Source organism: Choloepus didactylus, chromosome 18 (assembly GCF_015220235.1).
Source record: "Choloepus didactylus isolate mChoDid1 chromosome 18, mChoDid1.pri, whole genome shotgun sequence".
NCBI lineage: Eukaryota > Metazoa > Chordata > Mammalia > Pilosa > Megalonychidae > Choloepus > Choloepus didactylus.
This window is the reverse complement of record NC_051324.1, coordinates 69,606,440-69,629,732: the sequence shown is the minus strand read 5'-3', so window position 1 is coordinate 69,629,732 and position 23,293 is coordinate 69,606,440. Positions and strand designations below refer to the sequence as shown.

General features: G+C 38.7%; 2 protein-coding genes across 2 annotated transcripts in view; one reads left to right on the top strand and one right to left on the bottom strand.

The window, feature by feature from the left end:
• NUP85 (nucleoporin 85) overlaps positions 1-4,337 on the bottom strand; it is a 57,300-nt gene extending 52,963 nt beyond the window's left edge. The window contains exon 1 of the mRNA XM_037808691.1: positions 4,202-4,337. The gene's annotated coding sequence lies outside the window, so the exon portion shown is untranslated. The remainder of the gene's footprint in view (positions 1-4,201) is intronic.
• Positions 3,694-15,243, top strand: SUMO2 (small ubiquitin like modifier 2). The gene is made up of 4 exons (XM_037808702.1): positions 3,694-3,858; positions 5,499-5,630; positions 10,988-11,059; positions 14,568-15,243. The coding sequence occupies exons 1-4, from the start codon at positions 3,838-3,840 to the stop codon at positions 14,628-14,630; spliced, it is 288 nt and encodes a 95-aa protein (XP_037664630.1). The 5' UTR covers positions 3,694-3,837; the 3' UTR covers positions 14,631-15,243.
• The last annotated feature ends 8,050 nt before the right edge of the window (positions 15,244-23,293 follow it).

The window sequence follows — 23,293 nt, the reverse complement described above, 5'->3', positions numbered from 1 at the left end:
AGGTGAATGAGTCTCCCTGGCAACATGGGACACAGATTCTGGGAATGAGCCTGACCCTGGCATCAAGGGTTTAAGAATGACTTTTTGACCAAAAGGGGAAAAGAAAGGCAACAAAATAAGGTTTCAGTGGCTAAGAGATTTCAAATAGAGTCAAGAGGCTGTCCTGGAGGTTACTCCCATGCAAGCTTCAGCTAGATATGCCAAATGGCTACAGTATGATAAGCCCAAGTCAGTAGTAGTCCTGAAAACCCTAAAGAATATCCGGATCCCTATCTGAGACTCTATGAAAGTTTCACTCATTAAGTTTATTCTTCAGAAACTTAAATCCTCCAGAGAACTCCTATGCCAGCTAAGTCCCAAAACCCAGAGGCAATAGCCTCTTCAAGAACATCAACCAGATGTGTTCCCTTTTCCCATTATGTCGACACCCCTTTTTAACATGAAGAAGTTAGGGTGGTCACTGCCTAGACATCCCTCAAGATTGGGAAAGTGATTAAACTAAAGGAAGGGGTAGCAACAGACAAAATGGAATTTAACAAAAGATTATGAATACTGAATTTCTATATGATTTTCTTTTCCTTAGTTGCTAGGGTACAAGAATAGCTAGAAGGAAGGAATTGAAATGATGGAACTGTAACCCATAGCATTTAATGTTGGGAAAGTTCTATCTTTTCACATATCCTCCCCCAACAGAAATCGGAAAAAAGACTCTCATATATGATTTTAGTAGAATACCTAGGCCCAGCTCACAAAATTCCAGTTTGCCATTGGAATGAATATTGCTCACACATTTGAACATGCTTAACAGTTTTTTAGAATAACTCCTCCTATGCTTGAAGGTGACTTTGTAATTGAGCATAACTTTAGAGAGAGGTGGGATATTAAAGGATACAGCCAGAAGCCAACAATTACAGTCATTTGATTATTGGAGTTCACCACATATTAAAGAGAGTGAGAATAAATTTAACATGATATTTTCCTCTTTCCACATCCTGCAGTCCTACAAAGCCAGCAAGGCATTGTGTTGGTGACAGAAGGGGGCTCGGTTCAGGAGATCTCAAGGGCAGGGATAGCATCTTGTTCATTTCTGTCTCCACTACCTGGCAGAGCATCCAGGGCATTCATTCCCAGATATAGCTGGAACTCAGTCAACACCACTTCTAGCTATATGATATTGGGCAGGTTATTTAATCTCTCTGAGCCTTGGTAGGATATAAATACTGTATCCACTGGGTTTGTGTAAAGAGAAAATGAAGTAACATTGGTGAAGTCTGGCACATGGCAGGTGTTTGACAAATGTTGATTCTCTTCCCCTTTCATTTCTTGTGTACTTCCTATTCCTTCACCCCCAGTTATAAATTATTTGAGGCAAGGACTTTGTCCATCCTTCGTTGTTCCCCAATAGCACAGGATCTTCTGCATAGTGGTAGTTTGGATTTATTCACTCATTCAGCCAATCTCTGAGCAACCTACAATGGACAAAAGCTTCGAGTTGAGAGAGAACATGCACATTCAGGAACCCCAAGGAATTGAACATAACCAAAGCGAAGTTTTTAAGGAGGAAATGATGAGAAACAAGGCTAGAGGCTAGAATGGTCAGCCTGAATTAGCTCTCAGAGAGCTTTGTAGGTCTTATAAGAACTTTGGACTTTATCCTATAAGGCAGAGGATTGCCACTGAACCAGGGAGTGGCAGGAACTTCTTTGTATTTTAGAATGGCTTGCAGGTGTCCAACTTTTGTATGCTTAAGAATCACCAGGGAAGCTTGTTAAATTTCAGATTCCAGAACCACACTCTGCAGTAGAGCTCAGGAATATGCTTTTAGACTGGCATCCTAAGTGATTCTTATTCATTTAACCTAGAGTAGCAGATACTTCGAAAGTTTAAGACCCACTAGGAGGCTATTCCAGTAGCCCTGGGAGAACTGACCTGAACTAGGTAGTGGGCCCAACTAGGGATCCTCTTCCAGTCTGATCAGTCTGTCATCTCCTGCCTCACCTCTATAGCGTGAAGCCTCCTCATCCCCACTGAAGGTCAGCTGGGAGTCCTCCCAGTACAGCCCCGCCCAGAGCCAGAGGCTGAAGAGAAATAGACTTGGAGAAGAATTTGGAGATTGATTGGACGAGGAGTGTGCAAAGGAGGGGAGGAAGTCTAGGAGGCCATCAGCTTCTGGCTTGGGACAAATGATAAAATGGTGGGCCATTCAGTGAAACAGGGAGACAGGAAGGAGAGGAGCAGATCAGGGAAGTAGAAGGTAAATCGAGGAATTTTAGTTGGAATTCTCTGAGTTTGAAATACCTCTGAGACATTCAAGTGGAGAAGTTTAGAAATCAGTTGGATAGAGTGATTGGAAGTTCAGATGAAAGGTCTGGACGAGAGATAGTCTTGCGAAACGTTAGCCAATAGATGGTAATGGAAAGTGGGTGAAATCACCCCAGGAGAAGGAAAAGAGTAAGACGATCTAGGACGAAACCCCAAGGAACATTTAAGGGAGGTCTCAGGAAAAAAACATATTGCAAAAAGAACTGAGAAGGACAGGCCTGAGAGGTGGGAAGAAAATCTACCTCTTGCAAGTCACAGAAGTCAAGGAGAGTGAACTAAAGAAGGAAGGAGGAACTGGGAAGCACCCTGGATTCAGCAGAGGTTGTGGTGACCTTGTGGAGAGCAGTTTTAGTGGAGCTATGCGGACAGTACCAGATTGCAGAGGATTGAGGAGTGAGTGGGAGGTAAGGGAGTGGAGACAGCTGGCATGGACATTTTTTTCAAGATGTTTAGCCAAGAATGGGGAAATAGAATTGAGGGAGAGTCCTTTTCTTTTTTTTTCTATGCTAACGGGAGGAGTGGAAGAAAATACAGGAACAAAGGAAACTATCAATAAAGCTGACTGATAGCGGCGTGATGGCGTGATGGAATCCAGGGCACAGAGGTTGGGATTAAAACATGAGAGACCTACTTCTATTTTTTAATCGGATGGAAGGAGGCAAAGACTGAACGGTTTGGAGGCTTGATATGGGGTAGTTGAGGAAGTTCTCATCTAGTGGATTCTATTTCTTCTTGAAAGTTGAAAGACAGGTCATCACTAAGGAGTTTGTTGAATGAATAAATGAACATATTTCCTCAGTTTGTCAAAAGTAGAGGATTACCACCAGGACAGAAATAGTCACTGCACTCGAGGCTAGAGTCTAGTGGGAAGCTAGTCGAGGCTGAAGCTTTAAAATTTAAAGGATGAGGGTGACCGAGAGGAAGTGTGATGTTTCTCTAACGACTAGGTTTGGTCCACGTCGGGAGACACTGAACAGGGTCCCCCCCACACACACCGAATCTCATTCTGGGGCTTTGATTAAGGCTCCCCCTTTCTCAGCTGATCAGTCTGCCTTCCCCGGCCTGTGTCTCACGTCTAAAGCCTCAAGCCTCCTTGTCCCCACTGAGGACCAGCTGGAAGCCATTTTGATTCCACTCCACCGCAGGAGGAGGACAATACAGCCCCGCCCAGAGCCAGGCGCGCCCCCGCGGCGGGCCTGGTGCGCGTGTCCGCGCCTCTTCCCGCCGACCTGGCGGGCGCTAGGCCCCGGCAGAGGCGGCGCGGGGCGGGGGGCGGGGGGCGGTTATGTAAGCGTTGCGCGCTCCCGCGAGGCGGCAGCCAATGAAAAACTCTGGAGGCTCGTGCTCGCGCACGCAGGGAGGGGGAAAGGAGCGCACGACGTGCGCGCGCCCTCTCCCTCCTCCACCACTGCCGCCTCCTTCTTCTGCCGCTTCTGGTGCTGCTTGTGTGCTCGTTCGGTGTGGACCTGGTACCTCTTTTGTGAAGCGGCAGCTGAGGAGACCCCGGCTCTCGTCATGGCCGACGAAAAACCCAAGGTGAGCCCGGCGCCGGCCTCCTCGCCTCGCCGCGCGGTCGCGGTCACGGCGCAGGCTGGGGTCCGGCCCGAGCCCGCCGCGGGTTCCCCGCGCTTCCCGGGCCCCCCACGGGGTCGGCCGCGGCTCAGGCCCGGGCGCTCCGCGCCATTTTCCTCCCTCCCTCTTTGCCTCCCTCCCGCGCGGGAGGAGGCCCCGCCGCCCTCCCCCGCCCCCGGCGGCCTCGGAGTGCGCGCCCGGCGCGAGTTGGGCGGGCAGATCGCGGGCGCCCGCGGCCCACCGGCCCCAAGCGGGGGCTCCTCCGGGCGCGCGTGAGGAGAGGCGTTAGGGCGCGCGGTATCCCTACCCTGCGCGGACCCCGCGCCGCAGCTGGTGTTGCCGCCTCCACGGTGGCGGGGGAGCCCCCTCCGTCCGGGGCTTTCCCTCTCGGGGGCTGCGCGCATCTCGCGACCCCGCTCAGGGTCGCGGCGGCGCGGGGGGAAGACTCGAGATGAATCAATGAGCTGCCGGGAGGCTGGAGGCCGGATGCAGGTCGGGCCATCATGAGGGGCCTGGGGGTTTGGGGGATTCCCGGGGTGAATTTCCCACTTTGGCCCCGGGGCCCGATGGGGGAGAGGCCGCGGTTTTTCCCTGGGTGCCAGACAGCCTCTAATCCGCGGAGACCATGTGGTTTCGAGAAGTTGGAGGCAGATAGATGTAGAAGCAGAGAGACTTTGTAGGGCTTAACTTCATAACGCGGTTTTTGAGGCACTAGGAGACTTTTCCTGTGAGGACTAGGACACACGTCTTCCTGGCGCAGAGTTTTTCTAATTTGAGTTTGTTTTGTGATCCCCGTTCCTCTCTGAGTGACCTGGGGGATACAGAATTCCTTCTACACTTAATTTTGGTCAGTTTCAGGTTGGGTGGAAATCTACAGGGAAGACTTGGAGTAAAACTGCGTATTTGCCCCATGACAACAAAGGGGAGGGGAGAATAAGTGCCCTCAACTAAAAATAAACAAAAATGAAGCTGTTAATAGAAGCGAATATTTAATTGTGGTTCAGAGTTAATTACCGTTGCTCCAGAGAGAATCAGAGGCTATTCTTCAATTAGAGTTTTTTTTTGTTTGTTTGTTTGTTTGTTTTAATGTAGATAGAGGTATACGTTATTAAACTGAGTTCGGTAACTTTGTTAACAAGAGAGTTGTGATGAGTTTTGACTCGCAGGTTCTAGACTTCTTTTTTTTCCTTGCATGCTAATTAAGCAATTGCACTTTAAACGTTTTGAAAAGAGAAATGACCCTTGTTTTTAACTTTTGGGGGAGGGATCTATTTTGGGGGGTGATATAGTTTATACCTTATTAGAAAATTAAGCCTCAAGAGAATACTGCGGTAATTGGGTGGGACCCATCTTTTAAAATCCATTGTTGCCATTGGTAGTACTGCCTGCAGGCTACCCTTCCGTTCCTGTGACAGTTCTTTAACGTGGTTGCTCCAGGATTTCTCATCCTTCGGATTGATTTCAGAGGCTGAAAACACTTGTATGCTGTTTTGTCATACAGAATGAGAACCTGTTGATTTCTGAAGCAACTTGGGCTGGTACTACTTAAAAAGATGTTTGTTTTTCACATCTTCCAAATTATACTTTTATTTTTCTTTCAACAGGAAGGAGTCAAGACTGAGAACAACGATCATATTAATTTGAAGGTGGCGGGGCAGGATGGTTCTGTGGTGCAGTTTAAGATTAAGAGGCATACACCACTTAGTAAACTAATGAAAGCCTATTGTGAACGACAGGTGAGGAACTGATATGTACATTTCCACTGAATAAAACTTAAAAACCCACAAAACCTTATTTTCTTGAGAATAGAAACTAGACTAGCATAATATAATGACTTATGTAGGATGAATATGCACTTAAATATTTGGCCTGTCAGTTTTATCATACACTTGGTGTATCGACTTCTCGATTCCTTTTCCTTGTGGGAACCCTTACAATGGGTTGGTTAGTATTATATATTGTTCTAGTCCTATGTCAGAAATGTATCAAATTATATTCACAACATTTGGTTTGTTTCCAAGGGAATGTTACTGTACTTATGTAAGAAAATGAGTAAACTTGGTAAAATTTCTTGTCAGGTTCTTCTTTTTAAGGATTTGAAATTTGTCTTGTGTCAAAACACAGATTTATTTTGAGCGTGGTAGCCAACTTGGAAATAAGAGTTTAAAGACATTGCAGTTTTCATGATGCATGCAAATTGTAATGCTTGCTTTCTGTTTTACACTAGTAGTAGAGGTCAGAAAAATTTAACCCCACTGAGCCAAGCATAAACATTCCTATGTTATAGGGATATTTGCATTTTTCTCAGAAAATAGTAAGTAGATTTTGAGGGAAGGAAGTAGAAAGTCCATCCCTCTTGATTTGAGCAGACCCTGGGAGGTAAATGCCTGATTTTGCCAAGACATAGGAGTTCCCTATTATGATGAAGATAACAAAACAAAGGCAACTTTAAAGATGATTTTTGCAAGTATAACAAAAACTCTTGATACCTAACTTAAGTAATCCACCATTAACTTGGCAGAAACATTTTTCTGGTTCTACTCTGAATGTATACTATATGTTGGGAAGATTATTTTGTTGGACTAGAGAAACTTACCTACAGTGTGAGTTGTCTTAAAAATAGGCTCAAAATAGGTTAAGGCTTAAATATATAAATTGGGAAATTGAGTCTGAGTTGAGGCGTTGATACTTGGGCATCCTGCATGAGATTTAAGGGCATTTGAAAGAAATAGTGAACACTTTGAAGTTATAAATCTTTTTTTTTTTTTTAAGTGTTTGAAGCTTTTATGCTTAATTTTAAATAAATTGTGATAAGAGAATACTGTGCTCATAATTCCTTAGCTTCACTTTAACTTATAGTTCCTTATAAAGATAGAATCTTTAATACATTATTTAAAGAATATTCATGAAATCTTCCTAAGAATAAGTAAATATGTACTTATTAATTGAGCTAAAGAATCTGTGCACTGCTATCTTCCATATTTGAAGACTAGTGCCCCTTCAGATTATTGGGGAATTTTTAAAAGGTAATTATTTTTTGTAGCAAAACCATATAAAAAGTAGAAATTGAGCTTAGATTTGTTGGGTTTGAACAAAATTCTCTACATATCTTTTTTGACTTTTCTCTAGTTAACTATTAAATTTTCATCTTTCAGTGGTCATATTTTCCAATATTTATTATGAAAATTTTCAAATGTATAGCCAAATTGAATACCTGTATGCCCACCACCTTGATTTAACCATTAACATTTTACTATACCTATCTATTGATACTCTCCACCTTAAAATGGTTCCATTTTTAAGACATGCCATGTTACTTTTAGGGGTCCCAAAGGAGCTTTATATTTATCTGATATTTACTTACTAGATGCCTCCCGTGTGCTTGTGGCATTGTACTAGGTGCCAGGAAAAAAAAAAACAAAAAAACCCAGCACATCCTGTGCTCCAGGAGAGTGCCCTATAAAATGGAGAACTATCAGGTCAATCAAAATTTTTTTGCATTTTTCTGCTGTGATAAAATCAATTTAGTGTGACCCAGTGTAAAGTTTTCCTTTAACTACTTATCTGTTGGTATGTAATATGATTTGAAGATCTGATCCAGGAAGAGCTTGGAAAGATTATGTCTATCTGCATTTTCCTCTTAATTTGGGAATAACTTTGCAGTTCTGAGTGAAACAAGAGGCCTGTTTACTTTTCAGAGGGTTTCTCTAAGGAAGAGGGAGTTGAATTGTCATATAATTGGGCTGATAACCTGCTATTTGAGAGTAGGTACTGGCTATCAAAAGACTAAAATATCTATCCAGGTCTACTTTGCATGGCTAAAGTGTTTTTGGCAGTTGAAAATTCATGAGCGGGGACACCTGATCAAGGTTAGTTGAATTCTCATATTTACTTTCTAATGAACTCACTTGGCATCCTTTCTCTGGAGAAGTTCCAGTGTGTGTCTGTTAGGCATCTCAAACTGAACATGCAAAGGAGGTGTCTTGATTTTAGAGGTCTGCTTTTCCTCTTGCATCCCCACTCAGTAAATGGCACTCTTCTACATTCAGTTACAAAGGGTCAAACCTTGGAGGCATCCTTAATGCTCTCATGACTCACTGGATCCATCAGCAAATTCTATTTACCTAAACCTGTATTGTCTGATACAGTAGCCCCAAGCTACATGTGACTGTTGAGCACTTGAAATGTCACCAGTCCAAATTGAGATTGAAAACTCAGTATTAAAAAAAAGTAAAATAGCTCAATATTTTTTACGTTGATTACATGTTGAAATGGTGTTTTGAATATGTATTGGGTTAAAATGTTTCATTAAAATTTTACCTATTTTTTTAATTTCTAATTTGGCTACTAGAAAATTTAAAATTACATACATGGCTTGCGTTAGATTTCTCTGGGGTAGCTCTGAGCTAGGCAATCAATGGCTACAACCATTTTATTCTGGTCTTGTTCACTTACACCTTTGGAGCCCTCTCTGTCTACTCTATCTTAAGTCAGAGTGTCTGTTCCTCCATGGCTCTTAGTCCTCCTCCTTTTTATTTTATTTTTTTATTTCATTTTAATTTGCTTTTACATTTATCTCGACCTGTTTTTGTCTGACTCCATTAAAATGTAAGCTCCATGAGGCTAGGGACTTTTTGTTCACTGTCATTTAGCGTATAGACCAACTCCTGGCAACAGAATGTACTTAATAAATGCTTGTAAAATGATGAAGAACCAATATTAGTTTCAATAAACAAAGGTCTCTAGGAGTTAAGTTTTTATTCATATGTAGAATTAGTTGGTGTGACCACAATATGCTAGCCATGTAACCTTCACCTGAGAGCATACTGTTCCATTCTAGTGTGGATTCACTTGACATTTCATGGAGTGTCACGGATTCATTAGTCCATCAATTCTGTGAAAACAAGAAATGGACACAGAGATACCTCACACAGCTCTTCATGGAGCAGAGGTGGTGCTAGAGCTCAGGGGTGTCATCTACCCAAGAAGAGGTTCCAAATACTGGTTTAATGTAAATGTAAAATCTTTAAGGCGAGTTTCCTGAATTTTGAACTTGATTCTAGCAAATCTCATTTGAAGAGCTTTTATTGAGAAGGACATGCCTAAAAAGCTGGCAGTGCGTTATCTGGGAAAATGGAGTTAGAGGTAATTGGTGGTTATATAGTGACTTACTGAGGATACGTTTTATCATGTTGGGGCTTTCAAAATTCTCAGCGTAGCTCTTTCAGTAATTCTGGTGTGTGTGCACATATATTTTTATGATATTTCAAAATAGAGATGACAGTAAAGGAGTATGATTTGCCTATGTTCTCTTAATTCTCCTTGGCCCTTCCTTTTATTCTTTTCTTTGGAATGGCCATGCTGTTGACCTCACCAGTGGATGTAGTGAAGGAAGAAGTTAGCATTTAGAAAATAAATGCTTAGTATTTTGTTGAAGCAAGGAGTTTTCAATGGAGTATATGCAATATATAATACTTAGTAATTAATGGCTTGGCATTGAATACTTGCTGGTATGTGTATTTACAAATTAAGATTGAATGACATTATGGATTAAGGTTATGGGTGTCACCTGCCTGGCTGCGGATTGCTTGTATTCCTTTGACAAGGGCTGTCTGTGTCATGTATGTGTCAGTTTTAGACTAGAGTTTTAAAGAAAAGCAGTATGATCTTCACATTAAGGGGGTAGTTTTTAAAGACAGAGTCAGTGACTTTGTGAAATAAGGGAATATAGGTGTTAAACAGGTGTTCATTGGGCACTTTGTTTTCATTATTTCAGTCCTGGGAGCTCAATTTGTTCTTAAACATCAATTGAAACAGGGAGTTTGTGTTAACAATATTTATAGTTTGTAATTTGAACATGGTATTAGGGTGCCTTTTCATTAGATGCTTCCTAGAAAGCTATATTTCAAGTTATGTTATGGGCACATCATACCTCCAAAGATGCTTTGTTTTCCTATCTTTTGTTCATTTGGCTGTACCAAGCAGTTTTCCAACACCTTTGCTCCTCTCCTTGTCTCCCCACCCCTTTGTAAGGTAAGTAACATTTGATGAGCAAAACACTGTGATTATTTTTGCAGATGGGGTATGTTCATGCTTCTTAAATGCATATGAAGGTTTCTTGAGGTTAAACTCTAGTGAATGCAATTTTTAAATTCTCTTTTTGAAATAAAATTTCTCCCAAACTTCTTAGCAGCTTTAGATTTATTTTTGGCTTTTAAATTAAACAGTGAAGCATGGTTAGATGGGTGTTGCTTTTCATCCATTTAGTTCATTGGTGCTTGGTGAGCACCTACTATGTACAGTGTAACAAAGATAGGTGAAGTTCCTATTCTTCCTGGAGCTTATTTTCCAGTGAGAGTCTGACAAATAATTACAGGTTTTGGTAAGTACTAAGAAGGAGATGAAAAGGTAGATAATTCTTTTGAGCTATTCCAGCAATTTCATGGGTGTGGATTGTAGTCCTATTTATGGTTTTAGAAGTACAGTTAACTTCTTGTCTTGATCTGGTGGAAACATCCTGACTGCTCAGGAGTAAGAACTTGTTAGATGTCTATGGTGTGCCTAACATGGTGCTGGGTATGGGGCATCGGTCACTCTTGGATAGTGGTAGAACTGCTGGATAGAAATGAAAGCAGGGTAACTTTAGGCCAAGTGTTATTTTGGTTTAAAGTTTTATTTTAGGTGACTTCTGGTTTTCATTATTAAGGATGGTTTGTTTCTTTGAGGAATGTAACTGCGTGTGTTTACATTTCCTGTCAATGAATTTCTAGCACATTTAAGTAGAATATTATTTGACCCAAGATATGGTTTGTTTAACTTTGGAGTAGCTATATCTCCAAAGCAATAGGGCTTTTTAAAGAAGACTTTTTTAAAATATGATTTTTGTTTCCCCCAAAAAACCAAACAGGTTATAGATCAAAGAAAGTGAAAATCGCCCCCAAAGCTTTTTACCCACATAGAAATGTTAACATAATGCTGACAGTTGTCTTAAGACTGGCTTAACAGGTTCATGACAAAATATGCATATAGCTTTTTCTAAATGGACTTCTTAGCATTTCTTTACGTGCTTCTTACTTTTAAAACTCTTGTTCAGGGTTTGTCAATGAGGCAGATCAGATTCCGGTTTGACGGGCAGCCAATCAATGAAACAGACACACCTGCACAGGTAAAGATCCTTTCATGCTAACTAGAAAGAAAAAAAAAAATCAGTGTTTTTTGTATTGTTTTCAACAGCTTCCTTTAAGAATTTGTGAACTTTTAGACATTGGAATATTGTTCTTCACCAGCATTCAAAGCTATGTGGAATATAGCCAAAGGGGAACAGAAATGAAAAAATAATAGATTCAGGATGTGTTAATGGTTTAAAATACCCGGATATCACTTAGTAAAGTGGATAGCTTGTTTAGTTACTTTTTCAATCCTGTTTTTTCTTAAGACCAGCGTTATAATTAAAATTGCTGTTTATTTGTTCAGAATGAAATTTTCCTTTTGTTTTTGTTGCTATAGCTCTTGAGCATGCCTGGGTTACCCACAAGTGATTGGCTCTTGTCTCTGACTTTTAAACCCTTGTGTCCAGTTCTCCAACTACTGGTCTCTTGATAGCTTAGTGTGATGGGGAGTGCCCTTGCTAATAGCTGGCTTTCCAAACCCTCACCTGCAAAAAAGTTGATTAGGCTTTCTGAACCCTTAATGTTTTTACACTTCACTTCAGTTGTTCTGCCACTTTGTATGGGATCAACTGGGCTTTCTCTTATGATAGAAATGCCATTATTATTGTTTCTTTTTACCCTCTCAAACGTCATTTAAGGCTTCCAGTCTTGTAAAAAATATATTTTAAAATATTTTGATTAGCAGAAATTTAAATTTGAGCACTCTAAATTTTAATTTCAATTTTATCAACCAAAACTAGAAGATAAACATGGCCTGAATGAAGCAGCACATCCAGGTTGTGTTTTTTGTTAAATCTTCAAAGATTTGAAATGCCTGTGAGTTGTACTTGAGTGAATATTTTGAAGAAACTTCCACTGGTGATTTGAGTCCCTAAGAAGCAATTATTGTACGTAGCCACAAGGAGGAGCTGAACTCCCTTGATAAATGAGAGAGAAAAAAGTGCTCTTTTATCCTTTGAAGGCATATAAAAAGTTTCACTGCAAAACATAACATTCTAGTAGTTTTATTTTAGTAGATATAGTAATGGACCTATTTTGATGGTTTTAAAGGTAAAAGAATCCATTTGAGCTAAATTCTCAAAGAATTAGAATTTATGTCTTTAGTTCTCCTTACCCATCTCCCACTTAAAAGTTTTCTTGGTTTATTTACTATGCTGCTTGCAAATATTGAAACATGAGGAAGATGAGTTCAAAACTGTGACCTTGAGGCACTGTAAGAGCTTCAAAGAAACTATCCTGTAATAAGTGGAGTTGACTCATTTTAAAATTTTCTCCCAGTATTTATTAAATAGAATTGTGATGAGTTAGAACATCTTAGCAACCTTTAAAAAAAATTTTTTTTATTAGAGACATTATGTAGGTTTACAGAAAAATCAAGCAGAAAATAAGAGAGTCCCCATTTACATCCCTCTCACCGCCTTTATTGCTTTGCAGTAGTGTTGTGCCTTTGTTACAGTTGATGAAAGGATATAATAAATCCACAGTTTACTTTAGGGTATGTTGAGTTACATAGTCCTGTTGGGTTTTTGGTTTTTGGTTTTATTATTTTATTATTCTAGTACCATGTATATAACCTAACATTTCTCCTTTTAATCACAATGAAATATAGAATTCAGTGGTGTCAGTCACATTCACAGTGTTGTGCAACCATCACCACCATCCATTACCAATACCTTTGTATCACCCCAAACAGAAATTCTGCACCAATTAAGCATTAACTCCCCATTCTCTGCCTCCATCCCAGCCCCTGGAAACCTGTATTCTAGTTTATGACTAGTTTTTAGTAGCTCATTTTAATAGTAGTATAATTAGTAAATGCCCTCCACTCTGCTAAATGCTCTACTTTCCTCCACCTGTTTAATTCTCATAACTGAAAATTATATTATTTCCATTACAGAAGAGGAACTTGAGAAACTTGGTCATGAATATTTTAGTTTCTTAGCCCTACATTTGGTATATTTGAACTTCATTTGAAACAGAGTTCCCTTTCTTCTTGTCTCTGTGTGCCTAAGGTTGCTGTTTTATCTTCAGAATGACCAGTTTTCAGACAAGTTTTCAAGGTTAATTATCACATAATAAATTGTTACAAAGCTGACTCACTTTATAGTGTTACCATATGTGCCACAACCTTCCTACTACCAAAATGGATGTTTTATGTATAATGCATGAGTGATGAACCTTGAAAACTTTGTTTTTGAATAGCATTTAAAATTTTAAATAAGTTCCTACTTTAAAATAAAAGTAAAACGTGTTTGTGGTAAACAGTTCACAAGTCTTACTTGTATTGCCACCGTGTTTTGTGTATAGGCAAGGATATACACACACATACACACTTTTTTTTAATTAAATTTAGTTTTATTGAGATATATTCACATACCATACAGTCATCCGTGGTGTACAGTCAACTGTTCACAATACCATCATATAGTTATGCATTCATCATCCCAATCTATTTTTGAGCAGTTTCCTTACACAAGAAAGAATCAGAATAAGAGTAAAAAAAGTGAAAAAGAACACCCAATCATCCCCCCCATCCCACCCTATTTTTCATTTAGTTTTTGTCCCCATTTTTCTACACATCCATCCATACACTGGATAAAGGGAGTACAATCTACGAAGTTTTCACAATCACACTGTTACCCTTTATAAGCTACATTGTTATACACTTGTCTTCAAGAGTCAAGGCCACTAGGTTGGAGTTCGATAGTTTCAGGCATTTACTTCTAGCTATTCCAATACATTAAAACCTAAAGAGGGTTATCTATATAGTGTGTAAGAATGTCCACCAGAGTGACTTCTTGACTTTTATTTGAAATCTCTCAGCCACTGAAGCTTCAGTTCGTTTCATCTCGCATCCCCCTTTTGGTCAAGAAGGTGTTCTCAATCCCATGATGCCGGGTTCAGACTCATCCCCAGGAGTCATATTTACACCACTGGAAATCAGGTCCCATGTAGTCGGGAGGGTAGTGAATTCACCTGCGGAGGTGGCTTAGCTAGAGAGAGAGGACCACAAGTCTTCTCTGTCGCCACTATGTTTTGTATATAGGCAAGGCTATACACACACACTTTTAAAAACACAAATATATTCATACTGTTTCCTGTTTTGTAGCTTAGTCTTTTAATTGTGTTTTTAGCTTAATGCTATTTCTTATGGATATTTCTATTTTTGTACTTGTAAATCTTCTTTAACAGCTGCCTGGTATTTCCTATATGGGTATACCATGGCTTATTTTCTTGGGTTTCTATTGCTAGAGCTATTTAGATTATCTCCAGTCTAGCTAATCAAAACAGTTCAGTGAGATCCTTTACATACATCACACTTCTATTTTCAATAAGTTAATTTCTATATCTATCAAAAAGAAGGAGGCTAAGAAAAAAATAAGCCTAGTCTGGTTTTTAAAGTAATTAATGCTGGAATTGGGTGGATTTTTGCAATCTGAAACTTTTAAGAAGTGAATAATTAGTGAGTCTGGTCCTAAATTTGTGTTTTCTCTTTTATGCTAGTTGGAAATGGAGGATGAAGATACAATTGATGTGTTCCAGCAGCAGACAGGAGGTGTCTATTAAAAAGGGAGCCTGCTACTTTACTCCAGAACTCTGTTCCTACAGACCAAGAATACATTCTCAATTAGAAAAACTGCAATTTGGTTCCACCACATCCTGACTACTACAGTATAGTTTTCTCTATTCTTTCATTTTTCCCTTCCCCATTCCTTTATTGTACATAAAGTAACTGGTGTATGTGCACAAGCATATTGCTTTTTTTTTTTTTTTTTTTTTTTTTTAATAAATGGCCAATGGTATGTTTTGATTGACATCAAATGGAGATGGGATGGGGAAAAAAAATACTGGTTCTGTGAAAATACCCCCTTTCTCCATTAGTGGCATGCTCATTCAACTCTTATCTTTATATTCCAGTAAGTTATTTTGCTCTCACTGTTAACAAAAACCAACAACATAAAAAATCCTTGCATACCTTGTTCGATTGGAGAATTTTAATGTTTTTCATTTATCATTGTAAAACCAAGGACAATTTTATAACTTTTTTGTACGTAGCTGTTACATGTAGGGCAATCTGTCTTTAAGTAGGGATAAATTACTCTAAAAGAAATGAATCCTAGATAGTTTTCCCTTCAAGTCAAGCGTCTTGTTGTTTAAATAAACTTCTTGTTTAAAATGAGCTGTTTTCTTTATTCCAAAGAATGTTAAATAGAAAGTTGAAGCTTAGAAAAACCTTGATATGAATAGGAGTACTAGAATTAATGTTTTTAAGAAGAAATTAAGCTACTTTGCATTTCTGACAGGATGCAAAACAAAGAATAACAAAGTTATATAAATGACCTTTAACAGAAGTTTCAGTCTCCTTTTTGTTCAGAAGTTTAAGTACATTCAGTTCCAAATAGGCAACATTACTAGCAAAAAAAAAAGTGCCATAATGTGGATTTATTGTCACCTATTTTCTGTAACCATCTGAGGTGAAGTAACAATAGAACCAGCAGCTAGGCTAGGTTCTGATTTTGCTTGCTGGGCCAAGAAGTCACTTTTTTTCATTCTAGCCCTCGCTTTCCCTTATCTGATAATGTTTGTTCCTTATTTGAGGGTGTTGAGGGACAGAAATATGCCTTATTTGAGGGTGATGAGGGACAGAAGTTGTGTTTATCTACCTGTGTCCATCCTTATAGCCTAATATATGCAAAATGCTACCGTTTTTAAATTCAAATACATGAAGAAAGATCACAGCTATAGAAATACTGTGAATATTAGATTATTAGATTAGAGAGAGAGATTAATATTATCTAATTCTAACCCCCCATGTTAACAGTGTGGAAACAGGTCCAGAATGATGGTAACACAGCTAGGTGGTAACAAAACTACAAAACAGCCTAGAGATTGAATCTCTTGGTACTCATTCATTAGTCTCTGATAGTGATTCTCAAGAAGCAAACTCCTACCCTTAACTCCCTACCCATGTGTCCTTATTGGATCAAGTTCCCTCTTCCTGTCATGTCTTATTGCCACAAATGGGTAATTTTATTCACTTAATTCACCCTGTCATGATAGGATCTTGTTTGCATTCTGCATTTCTGTAGTGAATGAGCTGCTTTCCCCAGAGACAGCAGGAATTCAGTATGAATGTTTTTAATCAACTGGACTTTTATTTTTCTATAGAGTACTACCAAGGTAGACTTTTATTTAAACTTTATTTTTCTCTGGATATCTTTCTTTTTCACTTGGATTTGATCTATATCTATTGTCCTTTCCTTTCAACCTGAAGAACTCCTTTTCCATCTCCTGTAGGGCCCATGTAGTGGTGAGGAACTCCCTCAGCTTTTTATCTGGGAATGTCTTGAGTCCTCCCTCATTTTTGAAAGTTTTGCCAGATACAGAATTTTTGATTGGCAATTTTTTGCTTTTAGCACTTGAAATATGTCTTCCCGTTGCCTTTTTGACTCCATGGTTCCAATGAGAAATCCTCACTTAATCTTATTGAGGTTCCCTTATATGTGATACTTGGCTTTCTTGGCAGCCTTCAGAATTCTATCTTTGGCATTTAACAGTTTGATTATCATATGCTGTGGCATGGAGTTTGTTGAGTGTCTTGGATGTGCATATTCATGTCTTTCATTAAAATTAGCAAGCTTTTAACCATCATTTCTTTGAATATTCTCTCTGACTCTTTCTGGGACTCTCAAAATGGTGTATATTGGTTTGCTTGATGATGTCCCACAGGTTTCTTAGGCTCTTTTCACTTCATTCTTCTTTCTGCTTCTCAGACTGGTTGATTACAATTGTCTTTCTAGTTCTCTGATTGAATATTCTGCCAGCTCCAATCTGCTGTTAAACCCTCTAGGGAATTTTAAATTTGTTACTGTGGTCTTCAGTAACAAAGAGTTTGGTACCTCTTTGTAATTTCCATCTCTCTGTTGGTATAACATTTGTGTTCATCTATCCCTTTCTTGATTCCCTTTAGTTCTTTGTCCATGTTTTCCTTTAGCTCTTTGAATATATTTAAAATTCTTTAATATGTTCCAGGTCTGGACCTCCACTGCCTCCTCACTCATGGTTTCTAATGCCTTAATCTCCTTTGTCTGGACCATCCTTTCTTTGTAGGTTTTGTAATCTTTTGATGAAACCTGGACATTTTGATACTTTAAATGCTTTTAAGGTATTATTGCTGGAATTTAGACTTTGAGGTATCTAGTGTATCTAGCTGGTGACAGAGCTTTCCTTAAATGCCAGGAGCTAACAAAAAAAAAAAAAAGAAAGAAAAATGCTTTTCCTGGCCTTGGCAGATTGATCTGTGCAAGTGCTCTCTGCTTCAGAGTTTATCCTTACTGTGAGTTTAGAGAATAGCTGGAGCCCACATAGAGGCATTTATGCTGGTGCTCTTTTCTACACTAGCGTCTTGTCTTGGGCATCTGCATGTGGCCCTAGGAATTCCTCCTTTACATGGATACAAATGCTCTCTTTCTGTAGGAAACCATTTCCTCAAGTTCCTAGAGCCCGCAATACCTTACCTTAGCAGCTACAACTTCACTGCTCTTTTGCAGCTGTCTGTGGGAGAGCTGTGAGCTCCCTTCTCCATGCAGAACAAATTTTGGGATAGCAACCTGTGATGAGTATCCTGAATCAGTCCCTCAGGCTGCCATCAGGGAGATTGGCCAGGTATACATGTTCCTGGTATGTTCCCTTAGTATGTTCCCTCTGGAACCGGGACTAGCAACCCATGGGGAAGACTGGGCAGGTTGATGGGAGGGGCCAGCCAGGGCACCAGGAGTTCTGTGGACTTTAAGTGGACTTTTTCTTGATTCAGTGCTCACCCTGTTATTGCACCTCTTAAACTGTTTTCTGGAGCTTTGAGGATGGTGTTTCTGCCAGTTTTTGCTGGTTGTTCAAAGCTTCTGCAAGAGAATGAAGCCCTGAAGCTTTTCATTCTGCTATCTTTATTGGGGCCCTACCAACCTTTTTTTACAGTTGTGTTGTGAAAATGTGAAAAGCTTGTTTTCAAGAGTTCTTAGTACGAGGAGTTGAGGTAAGTACATTTCTCTTGACTTGTTGCTCTCTGTCCTATTAGTGAATTTAGTAGTGTCCTAAATACTAAGTTAATGTTAGAATTGAAATTCTACCTGAGTCATAACTTTATTATAGAAGGGGTCTTGAATTGGGTTCTTGTTCGATCATAATATACAAGCCAGAAGAAATTACTGATGAATGTCATGGTGTCTCAGCTTTTGCTGTTTGGGGGAAGATAAACTTCAAAATGAATTCTTTCATAGTAGAAAATCTTTTGGTAGAATTTTTTAAGCCAAATGGAAATGGCACTATTTCATAATATAGTATGTTGTAGTTTTCTGCTATTATGAGTCAGTGCCTAACAACTGAAGATTCACTTTATTTCTGCTCTTTAACTGTTTTCTTAATCATTGTGCCCATTTATTTCACATAGGTAGCTGCCAAAATATTGTGGTGAAAAGTGAACTGTAGAAAATATTGAATGTAATTTTTGCTTCTTTAGTTTTTAGCCTGGGAGGGAAGGTTTAAATGGTGGGAGTTCTGCTGCCATACTGGCTAACTTCCAACTGCCCAGCCAGATTTTTTCTGGCTGCCCTCATATTAATTAATGCCCTTCAAGTTTATACCTTAAAAGTGGCAAATAAATAATAACTAAGTAAGCACAGTTCTGTATAGGGACAAAAGAGAACGTCTTTTCAAGCATCCCCATGTTTATACAAGCTGCTTGAGGCCAAAACAGAAGGTATTAGCAGCTTTTCGGAAATGGGAGTGTCAAGTTATTAGGCATGGTGGTTTTTTGTTTGTTTTTTGTTCATGTTTTCAGGGAGTAATTTAATCCGATGAAAGATTGTATTCCACCTAAAGGGAATGAAATTGAATGAAAGGTGGAGGGAGTCAAAGTATGTAATTATGTGGGAGGTTGTAATAGCATGAGGTCAGTGGTCAGTGGAATCACAGGATTTGAGGGCGGTTTCTTGGGAAGTTTTACCAAGGTCTCTGCAGGGCGATAGTGTCTTGGAGAGGACCAGCTGTGCCTGTGAGGGCTATTTTCGAGTTAGGTTGCTGCTGCTTTTAAATCACATTTTCACAGTAGAATCTTCTGGGGAGCTTCAAAAAAATAGTAGTGCTTGGGCACTACCCACAGAAATGCATTTTCAAAGCAGTATGGGATTATTTGAGAAGCAGCTGTGGGAAGTACACCTTATAACCCTAAGATTTAAGCACCTTAGCAGGTGACAGTTAAATGAGATAATGTATGTTTTAGCTGCCTAGCCCAGTGCCTGCCACATACTAACTCTAAATAAAAGTTATTTTCAGTGTGAGATTAGGGCTCTGCCATAGGATGCTGAGGCACCCCTATTCTTTGGCCTACACGTAATGTAAATGAGAAACTATTGGCCAGGCCAAGACCTTTTTATTTATTGTAAACAATGAATAAAATATGTTCCTTATTTAGGGTTTTGAATACTTAGTACTAAATCGTGTCCTGATGAGTCTTTTTTTCCCCCAGTGAGTCTTGAAGGAAAAATCTTTCTCAGGATTTTAATGATTCTTTGATGCATTAAGAACCAAAGGACTCACCCACAAGCTGCAGGTGATGATTTGAGGGTTAGTACTGGATGTAGTAAGGAATATGTGTTTTATAATGAAACTCTGGTCCACATAGTGGTTAGCTAATTAAGAGTTCGTTAGGATGATTCTTAGGATAGAGTATATAAACAGGTTGGGAATTTAATCTATTATTTGGAATGTGGAACTTTTATTTGCCGAATAAGCAGTGACATGTGACCATGTGAGATCATTTTAAGATTTGGAGACTTTGGAAACAGTCCAAGAATTATCATGTAATGTTTGTTTTCTTTACAGTACATATTTTTAAGATATATTATGTGGCTGACTTTATCACAAGTTATAGAATTTGTATTACTGAGGGAGGAAGTTTTCTTATACACTTTTTAAATTATTTGATGTTTGGAACTTTAGCAATTTTAGCAAAAGGGCTAAAATCATCTCTAGAAGAATAGGTCAGATGGGTAACAGTTTTTTCTTTTTGTTTCTTGTTTTTTTAAAATTGAAAAATAGCAACATAGGATTGGGAAAATTAGAACAAACTTAAGCCACATAATCTTATTCAGCTCTTAGTCTGAAAGGAGGAGGAATAAGAATCACCCTCTCCATGGATTCAGAGTGGTTAAAAATGACCTGAGAAAGGTTTATCAGATCTTACAGTGTATGTCCCATTCTCTTTACCTTAACTTTGAATAAAGAGAAGCGAGAACATGCCAAAATCATTTTCCATCCCTGAGACCTTTCAGTTGGTTCATTTGCTTAATGGCAAATGGGTTTTAAGAGGAAATCAACTCCTTTGGTTTGTCTCTCCCAGGGGCCTTGATCTGCCTTTTTGTGGTGAGAGAATTCAGCTAGAAAAGAATGGACAGATGCATCCTAAATTTGGCATTAGGAGTGATGGATGCAGAATGTATGTTTGAAGATGAGTGGTTGAGTCACAAGTGATATCCTTAAGGAGCTCCCTGAAATGTGATAGAGATTTAAAGTTTGTTAGAGATAACTTTTTTAAAAATTCAATTTTTTTGAGATATATTTGCAAACCGTAAAGTCATCCACAGTGTACAATCCGTTGTTCACAGTGCTGTTATATAGTTGTGCATTCATCACCACAATTAATTTTTGAACATTTTCATTACCACGCACACACACACACACACACACACACACAAAGAATAAAAATTAAAGTAAAAAAGAACACCCAAAACATCTCATACCCCTCATCCCTCCCTATTCATTTACTTTTTGTCCTCAATTTTCTACTCATCTGTCCATAGACTGGATAAAGGGAGTGGGAGTCACAAGGTTTTTACAATCACACAGTCACACCATGTAAGCTATACACAATTATCTTCAAGAATCAAGGCTACTGGGTTGCAGTTCAACAGTTTCAGGTATTTCCTTCTAGCTATTCCAATACACTAAAAACTAAAAAGAGATATCTATATAATGCATAAGAATAACCTCCAGAATGACCTCTCAGCTCTATTTCAAATCTCTCGGCCATTGAAACTTTGTTAGGAATACTTTTGATGTGCTATTCATTAATTCAATCACTTAACCAAGTTTAAAAGCAGATGGCCAGTATCTTCTATTTCCTTAGATTTTAAGGTTAACCCAAGAACTTGAACAAATACATTTTTATTGCCAATTATAGAACCTAAGTGATACTTCTTGTAAAATTCATGATATACTTTAGTGATTTTTTTAAAGGCAAATGTTCCCATTGTCCCATTTATATTTACATTTTTTACATTTTTTAAATGAAATAAAATAGGAAATATTAAGAGTGTGTACCAGGTAGTAAGAGTATGTTTTAAATTATCGTTGAACATACTGAAATTGCCATTCTTATAGGTGGAAAAACAGCAAAGTATCTGCATATTCATAAGGTTCCAACCTAATGTGTGTACTGGATCACAGTGAAAGACCCTCCAAGAGATTGGTACAAAATGGATTGCAGAATCTAGGGAGAATAAATCCCAAGAATAAGTGGATATAGATTGCAGGTTTCCTGTGGCATTCTGAAATGAGTTGGGGGCAGATTAAAATTATAGGGGATTCAGAGCACTTGCTGTAGAGTGGGAAAGCTGGTAATGTTCAAGGCAAAAACATGCTTGGGAGGTAAGAGATGAGAAGTTAGTGTGTATTTTGGAGAGGAGTTGTATTTTCATGTTCGGTTAAATTTTCGTTATTACCTTAGTAGGCACAAAGTGGTAAGGAAGAACTTGCAGGTTATTCCTGTTTGAGTAAATACATTGCATATATTCTTACATTGCATTTTTGAATAAAGCTCTCCATACAACCCACAACAAATTTAAAAACCAACAGGGTTCCTGTCTATAGCAAAGGAAATTTATTAGAACTTTAAACATTTTCTGACATCTTTTAAATTGTGTAGATTTATTGCCACATGTTCAGAACAATATTGCATTCTGAGGAAATTTGGGGAATATTGGATTACAAAAATATTGGGAAAGCTAATTTCTAGACTTTCTGAATTGAGTTTCAGATGGAAAACCAGTTATTTGAATACAATAGGGGAAAAAAGTAACTGACCCTAAGGAAAATTGAAGAGCACTACAGCTTCTAGACAGAGCAAGACTTAGGAAGAGGAGCAACTGCTCATTCTTTTCCCCTTAACTATATTTAAAAAGAAGGTGAAGATGGACAAGCATTTAGGGCAGTAGATTTCAAACTGAGCCTTAACGGACCTCTTGATTCTGTGGAAAAGGACTAATGAGGGGAAAGGCTGACAAAGGAAGGCCAGATCGGGACCATCTGCCCAGCTTCAATGACAGCTACTCTGCTCTTACCTATTTTATATGTTTGGATTCTGCTGCATAAAAATTTGAGAAACACTGCTCTAGGTCATGAAATAACTCTTAGACCATTCCCTGACGTAAGATTTCATGTATCTTCTATTTCCTTAGATTTTAAGGTTAACTCGAGAACTTGAACAAATACTTATTGCTAATTATGAAACCTAAGTGATATGTCTTTTAAAATCCATGATAGACCTTAGTGATTTTTAAAGGCAAATGTTCACTTTGTCCCCACCCTTTCCATCTTTCTGGACAAAATAATTTAAATAATGTTCCATTTTAAAATGAATTGGTCTGGAGTAACGTTACTAGAGCATCTTTCATATCTGTTTTACCCCAAATCCATCTTGCAACAGAAAGTGGGGTACAGTGATTTTAGTCAAAATTGTTACAGTATGTGAATAGGTAAATAGAGCTAGTTATACGAGAAATTTCTGGCAGTGTTGTTAAAGATATTATGGATGCACTAAACAGGCCTGCCTTACAACAGACTTTATAGATGTTTGTTTCTCATTAGTGTACATTACTCATAAATCAGATTAGAACAAAAGGTTCTCATGGAGTTGATTCCTTACCTTTATAATAAAGGTTCTCAATCTTAGTTGCACATGAGAATTACCTGTGTAACTTCTTAAAAATATACATGACGACCCTACCCCAGAAATTCTGATTTTGTAGGCCTGGAGTGTGGTCTGGTATTCATATGTATGCCTCAAAAGCTCATCGGTCATCTCAAGATACATCCAGGGTGGGGGACCTCCAACAAAGCTTTTGTTTACTAAGGACAACATTCTTAAATTTATCTCATTCCAGCCCTCACAGCAA